Below are 21,248 nucleotides of genomic sequence, written 5' to 3'. Positions count from 1 at the left end.
TTAGACCAATCGTGTGCCAGCAAAAATGTTTGACGGATTGTGACGGTATATTATGAAGGATTATAGCTCGCCGCTTCATCCACCAGGCACCTTCACTTCGGTGAAGAGTTGTTAAATGCACTTTCCAAAGTAGTAGTAGTAGTTGTACTAGAATTTTGGTTCCTGAAGTGTACTACTCCTGTACGAGTATAGTCGGGTTCAGAGAAAGCCTTTTCCATGCAAAATGGAGGAGGAAGAAGATTTTATTTAAAACTATTTTATAAAAAAAAGTTCTGTTAGGCACTTAACCATGAAACTTGTTGCATTGGTTGTCAACTGTACGATTGTCGTTTCTCCGATATTTCGAATCATTTGCTAAATTCTAGTGTTGTTATATGAAGATTATTTTACTTGTGAAAAAAGTGATATTTGAGTCGCTTCTTTTAAGAAGGGTCTATAAATGGCTTTCAAATGCCGTCGGGGCTGCCGTTTGAAGTCATCTTTTGGGCATTTGATCAGCCTGCGAATTGGCCTTCATTATATAAGCGCTTCAGTAAGAGCATGCCTTCGCCAGCGATAAAGTTTGAGGCCTTGTGCAACGCTAGTCGACGTAAGGTCGGCAAGTGGTCTGACACGATACTAATTCCTTGGAAACCTCTCGTCAGCTCGCTTTTCGTCAATGCCTTAACCCTTTGATCCGTAACAGTGACTAGCATTTAATTTCTCCTAACAATTCACCCATGATTCAAATATACAAGTCCAGAGAATAAAAGGAAATGATCACCAACTTCTTCTTCTTCTTTAGAAGTTCTTGATTGTTAAACAAATTCACTTTGTTGGCACCTTAGGAATGTGAAGGGGACAGTATGGAGAAAATGCACGCTGATACAAGGTTGCAAAGAGTTTCACCCACAAAGTACAACGAACTGAAGCTGCGATGTTTAAGTGAAAAACCGGCTAAAACATTTTCTCGTTCTTCTACTTTATTATACTCACTTTTCTAGAAAGTCAGTTTACCCTGATGGATTTTCTTTTTCAAGACTTGTGTTTGTCTCGGTTTGAATTTTTCCGCCTTTGGTTAATTTTCTCTTAAATACAAGCGCCGGAGAGTAATTGAAATGGAGTCCGTCCACTCAGGAAAACAGATTATATATAGTCCTTCCATACTACAATGATCCCTGGCGGCAGAAACAGACATGCATAGTGAGGTTTAAATATCGCCATAAAAAAGGAAAAACAAAGCAAACATCTTTGCAGGAATCCATTTCCGATAAGACAGTTTATGCGGATTATCGAGACAGTAGGGCTAGTCCCCCCAAGGATACGTTCCCCCCCTTCCCCACCAGCAGGGTTTTACTATGGAAAAGAAGTTGCGTTTTTACAGTTATTCGTCGTCTTATGGACGAAGCTTGAATGTATAGGGAAAGTCATTATAATTTGTACAAGTTTGTCATTAATTTTGTAATAGTTATGACTACCGTTAATTAATTCACATTGTGTATTTGCTCCATTAGCAAGGAGCTGACCCAGTCGACGCTCGTCGTACACTACACGTGACCTCTTTAGAGTTCAATTGCAACCCATTCAAATTTCCAAGCTGGACCGTGATGGCCTGGACGCTATCAGCAATTTTATCTACATTTGCAATATTTACGACAGAATTGGTTTTAAGGGAAGGAGGAGGCGTCGAGGCCCGTCTTTCTTGGTCCTTTTTTTCGATATTGTTATTCAAAGCCAATTTAATTGGAGGAGGATCGGATACGTAAAGTTCGTCGTTGACGCAAATCATCGGTAGTTCGTCAGCTTTGTTGTCGGGCGGTTCCGTAAGCCCTTCGGTTAGAATTGAATTATCCATTTCTAAAGTTATTGTTTGTGGTTTTAGACTACTTTTGTCAAATTGACCTCCAGGCGTGGTTAAAACTGACACGTCCATCGAATTCCCGGCTTTTACACTTCCATCATTCGTGGTGGAATCTTGTTGGAACGCCTGTACTTTCGGCCGCGCGTTTAAAATAGCAGCGGATTCCAAAATAACCCTTTCATTCCTTTTCATGTCCTCTGTATTGAAAGTAAAAGAAACCGGCTTGAAGTCATTTTTAGACGAATTCCCTACGTTAATTGATATCTGCGAAATTTTCCTCTCGCGAGAAGCAGCTGCAGGCTTCGCCTTGAAGGTGGCTCCACAAAAAGTGTGTGCTCTACGTCTTGGCAAAGTTGAAATCTCCTCATTAACACTATTGTCTCTTTCTACTGTGTTTCCTTCATTCTCCTGTTCTTCTGAACAAGTCGCACTCAATTCTAAGCTTTCTATGCTTTCAACAGTACCACTTTCACCGTCCTCATTGTCATTTTCGTCCGACTGCGATGCCTTTCCAGTGGCCTTGACAGCTTTTTCCTGCAAGGCTTTTATGGTTGCCATATCCAGATTAAAACAAGAGTTGCGCGTCTCCCCAACGCGACGGTTTGGGAGAGTTAGTCCTGACGGATCAATTGGCGCGGAAACTTTTCTGTCCGCTTCATTATGCTGGTCTTCCTCGCTCTCAGAAGCCGCAGATAATATGCTGGGATCCATGGAGCGTCTTCTTTTGGAGCCGAATAAGGGAGACAAAGACATGCGACGAACAGCCAAAAGCGCATTTACGGATTTCTGAAAATAGAGTTTTAGAAATAAGTTCATCAAAATTACAAATTCTTCCTTAAGCCCTGGCTAAACATTTCCGTCCAACACCAACTTGAAAGAGAGTGTTTGACTGTACAGTCGACTCTCTTAAAATTTAAAAACATTTCCTTCAGGGGCAAATATTTGATTATTTAACTACACCACGTTTTGCGTGACAAACGCCGATTTGAACGAGCATACAAAGAACTGCAGAGGTCAAGAGAAAGAACGTTATTCACCAGACTCCTGCTGTTCTTCGCAGGCTTTTTTTTTTCGATCTTCTTTATGAACCAAGAGCCTGTCAAACTAGATTGTAATTTCTCGATTGAAATTTGTTTTTATAACCTTGCTTCTTCAGTTTGGGAAAAAAGAAATTAAGAAACTACCACTTTATAAAAAACCTTAGAATTAAATCTTCTGTTGGAAAACCAAACGTTGTCATGCCAACAAGCAAGCAAGTGTTTGACGTCTAAAATCCACAAAATCTGACAGAACTAAGTGATAAGGTACTTGATGTCATCGACACTCATCTGTTACTCAATTAAGAATATAGTGAGAATAGCCATGAAATAGGACCCGCTCGAATTGAAATTTTAGACATTAAACCTACCTTCCATCTTCTCTTCGCCATAAACGCCTTGTGGTTTTGTGTGTTTATCTTTGTTCCTGTGTCATGGGTATCCTGAAATAACGTGAAAATATGAAAGAATAAGAATTGTTGATGATTCCGAAGCTTAACATAGATAGAGTGATTTTCGATTGAGTGTCGCAAGACCAAGATCAAAGTAATCACAACAGCCAATCAGAACACAGGTTTACTCCACGAAGAGCCAATGAGAACTCGAGCTGCCTTTGGCGCTGGGAAGGAGAGGATAACCAAGTCGCGCTTGCGGCCAGTTTTGAATCTGATTGGTCGAAAGGATCGTGATAATTTTTTTCGCCAATCGTAGAGCACAGCTAAGTAAAACTGATGCAATCTTAGATGACTTTGATACTCAATTTAAAATTTATTTGAACACTTGTGATATGCTATGGTGAGAAATTCTTGTCTCGCTATGTGACCTCGTCCATATCCAAACGAAAATGGAAACTTTCTCGCCTTCTTTTTAAATCCTTTCACTCCCAATATATCTTTACTAATTCTCCTTGATTTCTGCCATAAAATTCTTATCATGTTAGCTCAGAGAATTTGGTATTGGATTAAGTAATAATCTCTTTGTCTTTTTATATTCTCATCACTTGTCTGTTTTGTATCGTATCGATATAGTAAGGACAGGTTCTCTCTTGGTTACTCGTACCTTTATCCACGGGTGCTGGAAACATTCTTCTATTGTTAACCTCTCGCTGGAAATGATTTCAAGATTTCACATAACATGAAAAAAATTGATGTCTGTAAATAAACTATTTATTGGGTGAAAATTCGCTGGATAACTTTCCTCGCCTTACTACGTCTGAGTCTTGAGCTCATGTTCTCAAAACTTTGCCTCGTGATGAAAAAATGGTGAATTTTATAACACTGGGTTTGTTCGTACTATCCCGGCTGTCAAAGGTTTAGGGGCAAGATTGTTTCTCACATTTAGCAGTCATTACGGGGACAATAAAATGCAATGCCAACATTGAGTGTGATCAAACTATGACAATCGCACGGAAATAGAGATGTAACAGTACTAAATATTGTTACGATAAACACGTATTGCTTTATATTGGCTACGTCCTTTTTTCATGTACACAAAAAGCTTGGTTATAAACAAGGATCTCAAAAAGAGTAAATAAAAAAATTTCGCTCTCTTGGAAAGTAAATTGACGAAGAAAGGCTTTAGTTTATTTCTTTGCGTAGCTTAAAGACACGCAATTGCTATATTTGCCCCTACTGTTCTAACCAACTGCAGGTCTGTTATAATTCATGTTACCCAAACACAACGATTTTGCGTGATCAAACCAAGCACCCATCAACAGGTGTACTGATAACAACAAAGCCTTCGCTTGAGCTTACCCGCTCGCCGAGTCAAACACAAAATAAACAACTGAGGATGAAGTTAATGATTACCTTGGTTCCTTAACAAGGAGACCCTCAATAAATTCCATTGCATCGTGGGACAAATCATCAAAACATTCGTCATCAAAATCCCAATCAGCCTTAGCTACTTTCACAAGAGTCTGATGGTCGTCGTCTCCAGAAAATGGCATCAATCCACTTAATCTGAAGGAAAAAGCCAAAGAATGACATCAGAGTTTGTTCAAAAGTATGTTGTCCCTGGCCATGTGATGGCGATCTTTCGTTATCATCATCCACCTGAATACAATGCACAATCTTCCCCTCTAATTGATTGGCACTATCTTGAAAATTAGGTGAGAGAAACCACAGTAATCATGATGGCCAATCAAAGGAAAGGAAAACATCTCAAGGAGTCAATGAGAACTCAAAGTGGAAAGCAAGAACAAATGACTGAGTGGAAAAACGCGAGTGATCAAGTCGCGATTGGTTTTGATTTTATGTCTGATTTGCTCTGGACCAATCAAAGATCGTAGCAAAGCAAAACCAATGCAATTCAGGATTACTCTGACACTGAACTGCGAATCGCGTGACATTCGACGAGAGAGAAGCTTGAAAGATAATGATCTAATTGTTTAAGTATTTACTGGTCTTTAAAAACTTATCAACCAGACAGGTTCATCTTTTAGAGTCATTTTTTTCAAAATCTCCCACAATTATTCTAACAACTCTACTAAATATCTATCACGGATTAGATAGCGGGTAAAAAGTCAATCATATTGCAGCATTTGTGCTAGAATGAAAGCAGATTTGTACTTAAACGAGACATGACGTAATTCTCGGCCAATCTGAGTGCGCGAATCTTGTCTATTCTCATCCCCTGTGTGCTGGATAAGGTGTTGATATTTTAGGGAGAATTTACATATAAAATACTTCTGGGAATTAGTTTAAAAGAATGAGGTTCGCGCTGTTGTATACTTACAGGACATAAGTCACAACACCCAGACTCCTGAAAAAACAATGAAAATAAATAAAAAATCCGAGTTTCACGGATAGGAAATATTAATACATTAGCAAAGAGCAACAAATTATCTACCATTTTTTCGAATTTCAAAAGGTCTAAGCAACGGAAAATCTCACCACAAATCACTAGCAGTTGACACTGGCTTCATCCGTATTACTTCTGGAGCTAGGAAGAAAAACAAACAGAAAATCTTTTCGAACTTTTGAAATAAGTTATTTCTAATTCCGTCTCCGTGGCGCAATCGGTTAGCGCGTTCGGCTGTTAACCGAAAGGTTGGTGGTTCAAGCCCACCCGGGGACGAATTTGCAGCTTTTGTGATTCACTTTTCTTGTGATCTGATGAGAGATGGATACCCGCTGTTTAAACAAAGGTCTACTTTGGTTCGTAGTTTTTTCTTTACAAGTAGGTTTTTGAAGGTAACTAATTGTATTTTTTTTCAGTTAAAGGTTTTGTAAAAGGAGTATGTCTATGGACTTTGCTAAACAACGGCCGAACTTTGTTCGTATAGCCAGCCGAAAGTCTTAACTCTTCTTTTTTGCAATATGAAATCGTAATAACTTATTTTCAATAATTATTGTTCCTAAACTCTCATTAATTTGTTTAGTAATATAGTAATAAGGCCCTGCAGAAAGTTGGGAAATTACTTTGTTCCTGCAAGTTAAAGGGAAGTGCATAGCAAGTGCATAGCAAGTGCATAGACATTCGCTGCGTATATTTAATTTTTTACTGAATGGTTTTACAGAGAAATCATCGGCAAGGATTTCACGAGCTGATTTTATTGGGAGTTTTTTTCAAAACGAATCTTACCTACAAAGTCCGGAGTACCAAAGGAAGATTTAACTTCTTCTTCGGAATCTAGACTCCTGGCGAGTCCGAAGTCAACCAGCTTGATGTCATTTGAATGCATACTCACACACAGAATATTCTCTGGCTAATAAAAGGGAAGGAACGATAGTAAACATAATTAGAATGGCAAACATTTTGCCATGAAGCAGTCTCCGTGGCGCAATCGGTCAGCGCGTTCGGCTGTTAACCGAAAGGTTGGTGGTTCAAACCCACCCGGGGACGTTTCTTCTTCTCCATGCAGGAAAATGTCACGATAAATGATTAATTCCTGTAGACATCCTTTTTGTATATATGACCCCAACCCTAAGCAATAGAGAAAATTCTTATGAGTTTTCGATGGATTGAAAAGAACAATAAGGTCCAGCTCATCACCTTTAGATCCAGATGAACAACATGCCTTTCATGCATGAACTGTAAAGCTTCAAGGATTTGCTTGACATAGTCCACGGCATCTTCCTCCATCAGATACTCTTCAACAACGATTCGCTCAAACAATTCACCTCCTTCCACGCTACAACAAATTCACAAAGATGAAGATAAAGTCGTCAAAGACTTCCTACAAATTTCCTACAAGCCCTACCGAGAAATGACTCGGCGGCTAAGTCTTAGAAAAATCTGCAGAAATGCATCGGGTAAATTGTAGTCTCGAGGCTTTCTATTTGCATAGAGAAGCTGACCAAGCGTTTTAGAGAGTATTACAAGAAGGATTTAAATCTAAACTCACAGCTCAAGGACCATCACGATTTCAAATGGAGTCTGGTAAGCATCTACAAGTTCAACAAGTTTGTTATGTGTTCCAAGGGCTCGCATCACTTCAATCTCTCGCAACACGGTCTTCCTGACGGTGCTATTCGCTGTCTTGATTATTTTAGCCGCATAATTGTTTCTTTTGGTCTTATGAGTACACCTCTTCACTGTTCCATAGGCACCTCTAAAAAGGAAAAAAAGAAAAACATTATAGGTCGTGAGTAGGAATGTAAACCGCGCCTTGCTTTTCGGCGAAGTCCGTTATACGAGTCCAAAAATAAACAGTGAAAAAAAAAAATGATATTAACGCGCCACGCGGAACGGTAATTGAACTCGAGTATTGACATTCTGTTGACAGGTTTTCTGGCCTTGAACAAATCATGTTTTGCTTTAAAAGTGCGAGGCAAAAGTCAAACCCTCTGGCTTAGTCTGTTGATTCTATTTTTCGTCCGCCTCACTCCCAGAGTTCCCTGCAGAGCACTGACATTAATTTTCTTTTTCACTAATATTTTTAACCGCCCGCGATGGACTTCGCCGAAGAGGAGAGATTTCTAGGAGTCTGGTACGAGTGGCTAGACGTAGGCTACTATGTACCGACCTTAAAAATTGATTAGTTTTCACTCTCAGGTTTAGCATAACCACTGAAAGAAACTAAATTCTGTGCATTCAATGATTGGCCGTGGCCTATAATCTATCTGATTTAATACATACGAACGGCTGACGTCAAAGAAATATTGTTATCTTCTTGCTTTCCGACCAGCAGTTATAAAAGGAGTTTACGAGATGATCTCATAAAGGCCACAAAAATCTTGATTGAAAAAAAATCGTACAGGAGTTCTTCAAGAAAAGTGTCTCGCGCAGCTGAACATACCAGGGAAAAATGTTCGAGTCGAGCTCATCTAAGGAAAGTAAGATCATCAGAGTCGCCTGCGGCTTCTGCGCTACTTTTTATTTTCCTATCATAATTAGGCATCAGCTCAGATCTATAACTGATTATATGATAAGCTAAATTAGACCTGCATTTTGATTGGTTCTTTCTTATGATCTATTGGAGGACAGACGTATAGATGACTTCACCAGTAGCAACATTTTGTTTTGTTTTTGTCATTTAAAACGAATAGATTCCATGTTGCCGTGGATCTGAACAGTAATAGATCATAGAGGCCGTCAAAATGTGGCTAACGCATCAGAGACACACTCGGCTGCACCTCGTGGGCCACTATTTTGCTCCTACCACATATTGACGTCATCTGTGGTCTATTACAGAACAAACGCACCGCAACATGGAATCTTATATTTTATTAAATCCTGCTGGAATAAACTGGGACCATTGCCAGACGCAAGATTGGCAAACCCTCTTCTGAATTCAATACAGAGGATACGTATTTGAAATGGTAAGAGGTTAATAAACTTTACTAAAATTTACGCATTTTTGGTAAGCCTTCGATCAGCAAAACAGTTTACTTATCCCTGAGTTGGATATTTTATCTTATTTAAACAACAGTGGATTAGAAATCCGTTAGGTTTCTAAGGGTGATATTTCCTTCTTAAGCTTTTTTAGTATTTCGGTATCTTGAAAGCTATTAGCAACCATCCAGGGTCGGTTATTTGCACGAAGTTTAGCTGAGGCTTCCTTAAAAGCGAAACCGTACTTTCAAGCCTTGGGTTTCACTATAACACTGGTCTTCTAACAAATATTGTCAAGTGAGTTCGTATAACGCTGAAGAAGAAATTTTCTTAGTTCTAAAAACGCATTCCTAAGTCACATCAAAGTTAATCCCGCAGCGAGAAAAATCCCCTCCTAACGAGCTATTTTCGGGGAATTCAGTCTCCTGTCAACGACCGCTCCTTCAAAAAATAGGATGTTTTCGGGGGTTTCAAAAACCCCTTTTCCATAAGCGAATGCCGATGGTTTAATCGGTGGCTTAATTGATGGTTTAATTGGAAAAGGGCCGCATGACGAAACCCAATTGTGAGAGCCTGCCCATAAGCTAAACATAAGGCGGTCTGAGGTCTTGTCGGCGACGATACACTGCCGGTAACTGCGGCTTTTATTGAAAACCCCCTGATTTTTTGTTGCAAATGGTTCCGTCCTGATTTCAGTGCAGCGCTCCCTCTACGCACAACCGGCGTCTTTCTCTTTCTTCTTCTCCCTCTCAGCAACATCCGTTACACGAGCTAACAGACATCGCCAAAATAAAAACCGGCGCCGCGTGAATTATGGGAAGCGAATACTGTGCACGCGAAATTGGGACATCTTTTCATTTATCCCTTATCACTCGCGCAACAGATTACTGTGGGTAACATCAACTCCTCGTCGTCGATACAAAATTCGAGACAGATTCCTAGAAAAATCTTTTGACTGATTGTGACATATCTCCAACATATCGGCTCATAGAGAATTTTTTTCGTCATTGGACATAAAGCCGCCAATATAAAAACCGGGAAGTCATTACTTATTAGGGACGGTAAACTAACTGATGTACTGCCATGACGCTATAAACATCCCGCGCAAAGGCGAATTTTTCCCCGGGACAGGGGAATACTCATTTCTGCCTCATGAAACGCGAAACTCGAAGAGGGCTAATATCTTCCTTTTTCAATCAAGAATCATTTTTCGATACCACGGCTTGCAAGCCATCGCAGAGTAATTGTTTAATACCATCAAATTACAGTAAGAAGCCTTCGGCAGAGATTCATCGTTTCGTCATGTTACAATTAAAACCAAATGGCGCGCACTTACTTGCCGATTTCTTTCTCCAAATCGTAAAACTCATCCACTGCACCATATTTGACGAATTCCTCTTCCTCGTCCTCTTCGTCTTCCTGTTTGGGTTTTTCTTCTGCTGTTTTCATGTTTATGGCATTCATATCTGCAACTGTACATGAAATGCGATAAAAAGGCTTAGAAACGCTTGAGGTATGGCAAGTAAAGACATACTCTTTACGAAAGGTATTGCTTTCAGAACCAAGGGTGGTCACTCCCGGAGATTTCAACGCCATATTTCCATTCAGTATCTTTCGCACAAGAACTGAAATGTAAGTCTAACTTGTAATTAAGAGGAATTTATTTCACCGGAAGCATTTCGTGTGCCAGCCACGATTCGACCCTTGTACCCCAGTCAGGGATTATCGTGAAACATCAGACCTTATCTTGATAAGCATATTTTGCCGTAGTAATCACAAAGATGAGAAGTACATGTGCTTAATTGTTATTTATACCTGTTCTGTTTTTTCGTTTCCTCTCCATCTTGTACACGCTATGTCACAAAAAAGAAATGAAAAGCGAAAATTAGTAAAGTCTTAGGGCAATTAGTTCACAATGAACTCCAATTGATTTCTTGATAAACCATCCGTCTAATTTCTCATTATTTGGGCTTATATAATCTTTCAAATCAGTGCCCGTTTTTCATCACTCGACACAGTTTATGGCCAAACCTGTTCACCCATGTTTTTACTCACGTTTCAACTTCCTAATGAATCAGATCCAAAAACTAGAATGAACGGTAAGTGACCTCTCCCTACGCATTTATTACACTACTACGCACTACATCAGGGAAGCAGTCTTTGTCATGATGAACCAGAGTACTTTTAAACCTACGATAACAACATCAAGTCGCCTATTTCAACTGAATGAAAATATATTATACTTATAATACTCCACGAAAGCATATCTCACGCCAATAACAAGATCAGAACAACTCCACTGTCTTGACCCGCCCTCTTTTACGCTGCTTAACTTCATGAACTTTTACAAAAATACACTTAATTGAAAATGCAGATCGCGTGCGAAGATTCGAGTGTCCGAAAGTATGCGGTCTGTAAAATGAGTGGAATTTCAAGTGCAATACACCTATGAACCACAAAAGAAGGGGCTAATCTAATCACGATATCTTTTGTCAACAGGTCGACAGTTTTGTTTCTTATTTTGTTTCGAAACTAGAAAAGAAAAGCTAAGTTCGTTTGGTTACCTTCGTTTCAAATATTAATCAGCGAGATGCCATTTCTCAATAGAGCTGACAGAATCGATTAGGACTCTTGATATAAAGGGTCTTCGCGATAGGCTTTTACTAAGCCGTACAATTCAACGATAAAAATAGACGATAAATTCATTGCGTCAATTTTAAGAACTATAATCTCGAAAAATGCTAAATGTTGCGCCGCCAAAGCCTCTGAGCAAGAACACACCCGGTCGTGAGGCATTCGAACATGTAAAATGTCTCGAATTTTTACGGCACTAACAGGCACACAAACAAGAACTAAAACATCTCGTTAGCCCGACAGATAACAAAATCATAATTACGTGGAATACATTAGTTATCTAAGCAGATATACGAACAATCTGAACCCTTAAGAATACAAATGTCACTTTCAAGATCTGCGATAGCGGTTGTAGTTGGCCCAAACTGCGTATAGCTCAATATTTTATTGGTAATTCAAATCGCGACTGAATCCTTCACCCTTTTCCTCATTATGATGACAATCCAAACCATGCAAGGCCGTCTAATACAGTATGTTTGCCTAGATCATATGACATTTTGATAGAACTCGATTTGTTCCACAAAAACGTAGATCCTATTAAGGGTTCCGTGACCATCCGTGATCACAGTAATGGGGAACAGGAATGTCGCAGTGGCGAGAGCGTCAGCCTTCCGCTTGTGTGACGTATAAATGGGTATTCAACATTGCTTCTCGTTCATTCTATAAAGACTTTAATCCTGGCTCTCTGTGCCCCTCGTTACGCGAACCAACTCAAATTATTACTCACTTTATTAAAAGGTGCGTTCCCACAATACAGCAAATTGGACAGACCACGAAAACTTCCCAGATCTTTTTCAAGAGAACTTTTTAAATGTAAGGGACTACAGAACACAATTCAGTTCCAACTTTACACCATTTTATGCCGCAACTCTAACGAACAGATTCTTGTACTAGACGTCCGTGTGCACTGCAGCAAAGAGCACTTTTTCCTAAGAGTCTAAACCCTTCATTTTATAATGATCAGTTTACTTAAATAATAGGCTACTTTGAATATCTCTTAAATTTTTTCTCAAGGTGCTTAACAAGCCAGTTTGAGACAAATGATACATTTTTAGCAATTTGAACGGATAAAAATGGATTAATTCCGTTAAAATGTTTTGAAAAAAATCCATTTATCAAAGACCTAGACATGCCCTTTTAATGTCATTAGAAAGTTGATAAGGCTTTAAGTGATAAGCAACTAATGTGCCGTAAACCATTGACGTTATTCACGCGCTATGGACAAAAATAGTGACTGGTGCTCTGTCTCAAATATCCCGAGGCTGAAATCGTGCCTCTTACGACTGTGGCGGATCATAGAATAGACGGAATGGCAGATGGAGATCCTAATCACCTTGAAGGTTAAGAAATTAAGAGAACTTTCTATAATTGACGCAGAGAATACAAATATCGCTTCAGCTGTTTGTTTCAGTGGACTGCCTTGCAACATTTCTTTTCTCATTTTTCACCTTCAGCGGAAATTTCCCGGCAATACTTGACATATGTAGATGATTACGGTGGGTGTTGGAAACGTTTCGATCAAGTTTGCATATTTTTTTTCCAGGGCAATAAATCTTCCATTTGGATTTTGATCTCCCAAAGAAAATAAAAAAGATTTTCGAGAGGACTTCGGAGATTGATACAAAAGAGCTAACACCTGAATTTTCATTTTGTCAAAAGTGAACAGCTCATGTTAATTTTGCTTGTTCGTTCTTTAACGAAAGAAAACAACAATCATTGAGATAATCCTCTTCAAATCCTGATGAAAAAAGCAAGATGTTTTGACTCAAAACAGCATTTTCTGAAACTCTCAGGTTGAAACAGTAATAAATAATCAGAAATGTGTTATAAAATCATATTTAGCTATATTAGGGAGTGCAGAAAAGACTTTAGGTGATCTTAGAGCCCAAATTTGCAAATCAGAGCCTTAATCTTTCACTAAAATTGCCATTAAACTCGTAGTACTTAAATGATAACTGCAACATGGGTGGCCTGTAAGTCAGTGGAAATAGTTTGGGTCTCTTAGCGGAAATCAGGTGTTGTGCTTTTCGGCAGCAAACATGTAGACACGTTATAGTCAATAGATAGTTTAGGAAAACCACGACGGCAACGGCAACGGCAACGGCAACGGCAACGGCAACGGCAATAAACAAAGAGCTTAATGAGCAGAACAAGGGCTGTGCACGTGTGTTATAAATCTTTGTAAATTTCTTTGCGCTTTCTGCAAAACAACAACGTGCAATGACCAAACTTTGCGTTGTCTGGAGAACGTGAACGACGACGGCTAGTTTTTTAAATTTCTATTTCTAATTTAACGCTGAGTTTCATGTTCAGTTTCGAGATATTTTGAACAGTGAAAAACAAACTAAATGACTTAAGAGTATCGCGAGATTCGTAGGTAAAATATAAGTTCATTTTCTAAACCGACGTTTTCCACGGCGCCGCAATCATCGTTTCATAAACTCCTTGATAACGCTTTACTGCATGGTCTCTCCATGAATGAATTCTTGTCAAAGGCATTTAGTAAATCATTATGTACGCTTTTAAAGTTGTAATAAACATTTACAGAATCGTAAATCATTGTAAAACGGTATTATTATTTTTTTAAAACTTTGATGGTACGAGGTGGTAATCAAATGATGGTAGGAATTTTCGGTGCCTTTTAGGCGAGAAGCAAAAGCATGTAACTTGCAAGAAGTGTTTTTTTACTGATTCCTCTTGTCACTGATAAACATATTAGCTGAATAACAGACAAAGGGGTGAAGAAGAACAGAAATAAGTACTTATGTCATAGCAGGAAAAACCGTTAGTGAAGTTTGCCAATTGCGGTTAAACCTTAATTTTATATTAATTGAAGTCTCAGTAGAGCGTATTATTTATCGCAAATGTTCTGTGAAAGATTAGCTTATCTGTGACGAAGAAAAGGAGGAATTTTTCTGTTTCATCAAAACGAAGCGCAAGAACAAAGAAAATGATAGATTTCAAAGGTATCTGTTCCATTCTCAAATTTTCCTCCTCTGTCATTGACTAATTCTGAACCCAAATAGAAACGTTTACAGAATTCTTTCATGATCCCATTAATGAATATTATCATAAGATAAAATAACGAGGTTATTTACCAACCACAAAGTCAGGATGACATTATCCCGGCATGACATCACCTTAAAACTGACTTTATGAGAGTTTTATGGCCCGAACGAATCGTTATTACATAAACAAAAGTAATTAGTTTGTAAAGTTGCACTATTAATTGAAAGAAGTTTTGAAAAAGTTTGCTGAATTAAAGGCAACTTTACCTTCATCGCTTTGGCGCAATGAACTTCTTATCATTCAACACAATGTCTCGCTTGAAAAAGTTATCTTCGAGCGCCAAATCTTGATTCAATTTTATCATTTGCGATTTGCAAGGCATCGCGATAAACATTGATGTCAACGAGCGAAGTGCAGTTATGCAAAATAAGTAAGCTACAACAGCGCGATAAATACTTATTGTGTGAATTTAACTGGCCTCTTACAAAACTTTAACAAATGTAATTATAAGCGCATTATGTAAAGTAATTGAATTTCTGTATTAGCTGACTAGTACTGGAAAAGAGAATACTTGGGGCTGGAAAACCGATAAGTAGAATGCATAAATATATAACAGAAACTCTGAGTAGATTTGTATTTATAATTTCCTCTATTCACAAGACTTTGCTTTCAAATTCGAAGTAGTTCCGTGGTAAATGATTTTGGGGCAAATGGAATTGTCTTCTCTCGAGCAATTATGATTTTATTGTCCGGAAACTTCGATGATTTTGTACTAAACAACGGAATACCACGATAGAAACACAGTTTACTCTAGCTGAAGTATGCAAATAAAAACATTCCCTTCCGAGAATACAGGGAAGAACACGTTTTAAAATGGTTGTTTTAGTGAGAGTTTCTGGAGCGACCTTGAAACAGCAATTTTTCCCGACAAGCGGCGTTTTTTTATGACTCGTAACACATGACAGTTCTTTGGAAATAGCCTTAATGGAGTTTACCTAGAGCCTTTTGCCCTTATTTCGGTTTAGTTCCGAAGGAATGCATAACGTATGCAAACACTGGCGAACATCTAAAAAAACCCTCTGTTCCACACACAGATCCCGCGCGCGAGTAACGTACCTTCGCTGATTCACGCTTGTGTAACGAAATCTCTCTCCTAAACTTCACTTGACAAGAAGTCTGAATTTATCTCTATAGGTTCCTTCGACCGTGCACGCGGTTAATCAGCTTCCTCAGCCTCACCAAGGGATTTTCCTTCCTCAAAATTTGCGGCCCCCGTAATTAAGGCGCTTGTGCAGTGCGCATGGTTTTCTTATGTTCATTACAGTTGACGTCATCTCAGGCGTGTATATTTCTTTGCCATGCATTAGCTGTGTCAACAGGGAGACTACGCACACACAAAAGAAACTCAAGACAGAAAGAGAATTGCTTCGTGCTTGTGACAAGCTGACATGTTTTGAAAACAGCCAGGTTGATTTTGCTCACGAAACCTGTGCAAGGGCGTTTAAACAAACATTCTTTGGCCTAACAACAAACGATTTGCGCTTTATTGCTGCCAAAAATAGACTTCATGCTCTTTGCACCTGGGTGTTACAGCTATCAACCAAAGCAATGGTGTAGCTTTACCAAACAGCTGCTGAACTTAGCTGCGCATATTATTTTCAACGAAGACCATGGAAACGGGACTAATTAACGACCCGTCTTTGAGAAAAAAGACAGCATTTATCCTTCATTAGAATTTTAATAGCTTTGCGTTCCGTGTACTAACATGTCATAAGGACTCATAAATTGATCAACCAAGAGTCAACAAATACGATAATTGTTTTGTGTTCTCAGGAAAAACACTTTACACTCACAGTGCCCCTCTCCACACATGGCCAGGAGTATAAATGGGTAGTAGCGAATTGTCAAGGAACCGTGATGAACTGCTCGGGGAGGGGGTAAATTTGGATTGACTGGCATCACATCCAGGGGGAGTGGGGTAGCAACACTCTTAGCTTCTTCCTGTGGCTATAAACCATTCAAAGGAGTTTGGAGACCCAGCCCTTTCAACTCAACAAATGAAAACTTAATTGACGCTGAATTTAGCGCTTCAAACGCTTCGCCTACTTCCATATCCTTCATCTCATCTAAGCACACTTATGGTTTGGAACATAGAAACGTTAACAGTTGTACTAGCATCTGAGATCGACGAATGCAACGAAATATGAACAGATGAAGGTGTTTGAAACGATTTACGGTCATGTCATCCAGCAGTCATCTAGCCCGAAAAAAAAACCTACGTCGCCCAATTTTTTAACCACTTGTAAACAGACCAAAATGGCATATTTTTAGAAAGTGCTGAAGGTACCGATCGCGATCGAAACACCCTTTTGGCGTGTTTTCTTACGTCCCATAATATCTGATCGTGTTAGACCCGATAACTCACACGTCTCGAGCGTTACTCCAAAGCTATCGATATCAAAAATTAGGATCTTAAGTTATTCACCCCTACCGACCAATTTCACATGCTTGGCGAGAGACCTTGAGCTGTTCAGCCTTGAATGACGAAGTTGCGCTCAGTAAATAGTGCAAACAAAGCTCGAAACAATCTGAGAAAAGATAGGGTTATGTTCGAATGATCCCCCATTCCCAAAATCCCACGGGGGAGGATTGGAAAGGACGTTGTGTCGGAACTCGAAATTATGAGTTCTGCTTTAAAGTTAGTTATCCGGGTGGTAGATCTAGCCCCCGTGTTGTGTTTCCTGATAAGTGATTTATGTCCAGCTGCCTAACTTTCAACCTCTATAGCTTTATCAGATTGATAAAAAATATTTAGTATCTTTGCGATGAACAACAGGAACAACGTACTTCCTGTTTGGGTTTTGCTTGTGATGTTCTTGTTTGGGTTGAAACAAACAGTTGAACTGTTGAGAATTTAGTTGAATAAAGAACGAAATCCAGAGCAAGAGTCTCAGTTCCTCTTGCTTAAGCGAGCGTTTTAGAGCCGACTCCCCCAAAAGTTGGTTGTATTAGTTAGTTCAAGGTCAATTCATTCAGTTACTTCAGCGACTCATGTTTTGTATAAAGTGGGGAAGTGGGGAAGTTTTCTTTCCTAATTTAAACTTAGAAATAATCGTTACGGCTAATGAAATAACCGTAAGTTCCTGACGATGACCCGGGGTTTCTCGTAAAACAAGGACTGAAATTTATTAACAAGTGTCCAAAACATTTCAAAGTTTTTGGAATGGGTTTCTAGATCTGCGCTGCTGACAGTTTTGATAAGGCGAAAAATCTTAAATAATAGTTGGTCTTCTATAAAATACACGAGATGTTCCAAAAATGTGCCCTAGGGGTAGAAACCTCAGTTTTGTATACAATTTAATTAATCGGAATTACTTCCCGTTCACAAAGACTTGCCGAAACAAATGGTTTATTTTAAGAAGAACAAAACATCCTTTAGATAATCGATTTACAACGTCAAATGAACAATGTTCCTCTTGAGGAAAGCAGTTATGTCAGTCAGCGAATGATTTTTATGTAATTAGCAAATGAAAGGCTAATTTAATGGTAGAGTGTTTTTACTTTGATTTGTCGCGTTTTTAAAAACTGTTAGTGGAGTTAAAATTTACCAATAGACATTTTTCCAGATAATTTTCTTCAAGAAACAAATATGTAATCGTGGTTGATTAAATTCGTTCTAGAAGCTAAATTTCTTCACGCGGTTGATTTATTTTGCGGAAGCGTCGCTGACTAACCTTGGTCATTATTCGTAACTTAGCAATTATTTATGTTTTATTGCATTTTTCAGCGAAAACTGAACTGACCACGAGAGGCCCATGGTTCACTCTGGGTTATATCATATCATTCTATCAATTCCAAAACATTTGCATTATCTGTTTTATTCTTTACAGAGGTCGATTACAATAAGTTTATTCTTGCTTTGACGAAAAAAACTCTCTGGTCAATACTAACAGCGGGAAAGCAGAAATTTTAATTTTTGACATTCATAACTTTTGTTTGAGAATAGACCCCTAGGATGTAAGAAAAAAGGCCCAGGATTAAAGAAAATTACCTAAACAATAGAGTCCATTTCTGTAGGTTCAGGAAAACAATAAACAGCGCAAGCTGAGTCGGTAGCAAATAGTGCAAAGCAACATACGCGAACTAGGATCGCGTTCAAACGTTTGTATTTCGAAGAAATTATCACAGCATTGGTCATTCAACATAAATGAAAAGTGATAAAATTTCTGGAGTATCTAGTTTTGCTTTCAAGCCGTAATTTCATATTAATTAGATTTTTCAAAACCGAGACGTAGAGAAAACGAATCGCTCTTCATGATGATAATTTCACTAACAACATACATCACAAAACAGAAATCAAGATCATTCGAAATATTTCGCTCTGAATTTTTGTTATTTTACCAATCAAAAGAGGATCTAATTTGATTAACAATGTTTTACCTGTACTATATCTGCGACGGTTCAAAGGCCTATAAGACAACATTTTTACCAAAATACTGCATTCTTTCAAATTTAAAAAAAACCCTTTGAGTACAAATTCCTGCTCGAGGGTAAAACAAGCGAGTGACCGCTTTAGTGTAAAAACAACTTTAGTGGGAAAACGTAAATGGTTATTGTTGGACCAGGTCGTAATTTTACAGGGACCATCGATATTGGTTGTGTCGACAACAAGGTATATTTGCGTGGAACTTGGACCAGAAAAATGGATGTAGAAAAAATTATATCGACTTCGAATCTCAGATAAACAGATAACTGGACGTGTGTTTTACCTGCACAAACAACTAGATGTTTTGATCTGAATATCTCATTAATTTTACGAAGAAAATGTTCCTCTGCGTTTACACGCTATCAAAAATATTACAGATTTCATCAGGACTACACTGTATGTACTCACGTTCAATTTTCGATTTGTTTTCTTGAAAACAATCGAATATGCGTCTTCTCTCCCTGTAAAAACATGGTCTCTAGAATAATTTTTACTTGCGCCTAATGGCACTGTTATTAACGAAGTTTTGTTCATTGTACTGATCTTGTCTTTCATATGCTAATTACCTTCTCGCGAAGATTATTAAATCCCAAAGCACTCTTCAGCACCTATAAATTGTTAATTGAATTGAGTAGTTCTCTCGAGATCGTCAAAACAATTAGTTGCTTGCGAATTTTTGTAAGTGACATAGTGTTTTTTTCTTTGGTTTGAGTGTTTAACACCAGCGTTTCGTACCTCAGTTTAATTTAATTTTCATTGCAAAGTTATTGTAAGTAAGAATGGGATATTTCGTTCACAAAAAGCTCTCATATCTCCTATAAACTTTTAAAAACATGGCAATTTTATTCGCCTTATTTTTCAATGTGTCTGTTCAGACAATCGTTTTCTCAGTTAGCAAACTATGTAGAATCACCTTAGACCCATATATGCCCTTTCTTAAGTTGATTGAAGTTTCTCTTTTGCTCTGTTTTTAATTATATTTTTTTCGGAGCAAGATGATGAGGTTTAGAATCTGATTTCTCATTTCCCCCAAGGAACCGACCAGGATCCAAATTCTGGTCCTTCGTTTTTATCACCAATATTCAAGTGGCCTTAATTAACAACGCATGTTATGCATTTTCTCTTGTAAATGACAGAAAGCACAAGATGTGTCAAACAAGAAGAGGAGCAATAAATCTTTTGAGAACTTGCTGAAAACTGCTTGTCACTAATTTAAAGGAAACTTGAGTACAACGAGTACAGTGTTGATACTTTTTGTTGTCATATGTTGATTGAAACTGTTCTGCCTAAAACTTAACAGTCTTATTTAGGTTGAAAATATATGAAAAAGTATCATTCGTGCAATCAAAAACGCCAGCAACGAAATTCCACTTGTGATGGAAGAACGTAGTGGAGGGAACAACATTCGACTAAAACGGCGCGCTAGCCTCCGTGCGCTTTGAGGCTCACTCGTTCGCTGCGCTTACTCGTTCCTCTCCTGATGGTACTCAAATCGTGAGTAAAAATCGTACGCGCGTATTTTCTAATTAGTGATCTCTAATTTTTAGTATGCTAATAACACCTTTCGTTGTCTTCTTGATGAGGCGGTGGAACCGAACTGATCCACTAGACAAACTGCACCCAAGGGTAATTGATCCTCAAACGCTTCATATTGCTCAAAAGAAGTGCCGAGATTTGAAAATATACCTTCGGGCAAGCTTAGAAAATCCATCCTCGAACAATTTTTTGCATAATCGTTACTTTGCAGAGGTCTGAAAACCTTTGAAACGCATCGACTTGCGTATCGTTTATGTTCTCTTTACACTAACCTCACGGAAAACATTACATACAATTACCAAATATCTGTTTTTTAAATTCGATTCATTTTGAAGACAAATACAAAACAAATATTGAAACGTTACGCAAAATCAGGTGTAAGGAACTGACCAAATTGCATTTGGGCCTTGTTTTACGAATAAAACTTAATTAGTTTAACAACTCATAAGTTAATGAATATGTAAACAACAACCAACCTGAGCGGTTTGTGATTAGAAACTTTTCGTGTTCTTTCCATTTTGAAGCAGTGGTTTCCTTATAAATCCCGCGTAATTCCAGGAAAAAACTCTTCTTCTCTTTCACGGGGATCGCAGTAGATAACTCTAAGCCTTGGTATTTGTTTAAGTCCGTTTAAACCCAGCTTGAGCAGTAGCAGAAGTTTACCTTTGGATCAGTTAAGGTCCCGCTAATTATTATAATGCACAGTCGTTTTACTGTAATTAATCCAATCTACCACGTGATCTACTTGTCGCCAATAGTAAAACAGCTTTGAAAAGAACCCATTAGATTATCAACCTTATCAGTGCACCCGCTTGTTTACGACCAAAATTTGTGCCTCGGGACGAAATTGAAACCTTTATGTTGAGTTTTGCTTTCTTTTCCGATCCTTGCTGCCAAAACTAGGGTTTCGATACTGCGTCTCGACATT

At 38.4% G+C, this 21,248-nt stretch overlaps 1 protein-coding gene and 2 non-coding genes across 5 annotated transcripts; 2 read left to right on the top strand and 1 right to left on the bottom strand.

Moving 5' to 3' along the window:
- Positions 1-953: 953 nt before the first annotated feature.
- Positions 954-19,273, bottom strand: LOC131785689 (myosin light chain kinase, smooth muscle). Of its 3 annotated transcripts, none has more exons than XM_059102632.2 (12): positions 19,193-19,273; positions 10,471-10,508; positions 9,992-10,127; positions 7,226-7,432; positions 6,874-7,012; positions 6,463-6,586; positions 5,772-5,820; positions 5,614-5,640; positions 4,686-4,838; positions 3,937-3,982; positions 3,249-3,320; positions 954-2,626 (listed from the first exon to the last, which is right to left on the bottom strand). In XM_059102632.2, exons 2-12 carry the CDS (start codon positions 10,496-10,498, stop codon positions 1,490-1,492), a joined length of 2,118 nt encoding a protein of 705 aa, XP_058958615.2. In that variant the 5' UTR covers positions 10,499-10,508; positions 19,193-19,273; the 3' UTR covers positions 954-1,489. The 3 variants fall into 3 exon arrangements, with proteins under 3 accessions (XP_058958615.2, XP_058958607.2, XP_066029861.1); XM_059102624.2 differs by lacking the exon at positions 19,193-19,273 and adding an exon at positions 15,415-15,582; XM_066173764.1 differs by lacking the exons at positions 10,471-10,508; positions 19,193-19,273 and having other exon boundaries at positions 9,992-10,265.
- Trnan-guu (transfer RNA asparagine (anticodon GUU)) lies at positions 5,882-5,955 on the top strand. Its single transcript has one exon. It is a non-coding gene; the product is annotated as a tRNA-Asn (tRNA).
- Positions 6,650-6,723, top strand: Trnan-guu (transfer RNA asparagine (anticodon GUU)). Its single transcript has one exon. It is a non-coding gene; the product is annotated as a tRNA-Asn (tRNA).
- Positions 19,274-21,248: the final 1,975 nt, after the last annotated feature.

This window comes from Pocillopora verrucosa, chromosome 10 (assembly GCF_036669915.1).
Source record: "Pocillopora verrucosa isolate sample1 chromosome 10, ASM3666991v2, whole genome shotgun sequence".
NCBI classification, from domain to species: domain Eukaryota; kingdom Metazoa; phylum Cnidaria; class Anthozoa; order Scleractinia; family Pocilloporidae; genus Pocillopora; species Pocillopora verrucosa.
Note: the sequence above shows the minus strand (reverse complement) of the source record. Positions and strands in the feature narration are given on the sequence as shown.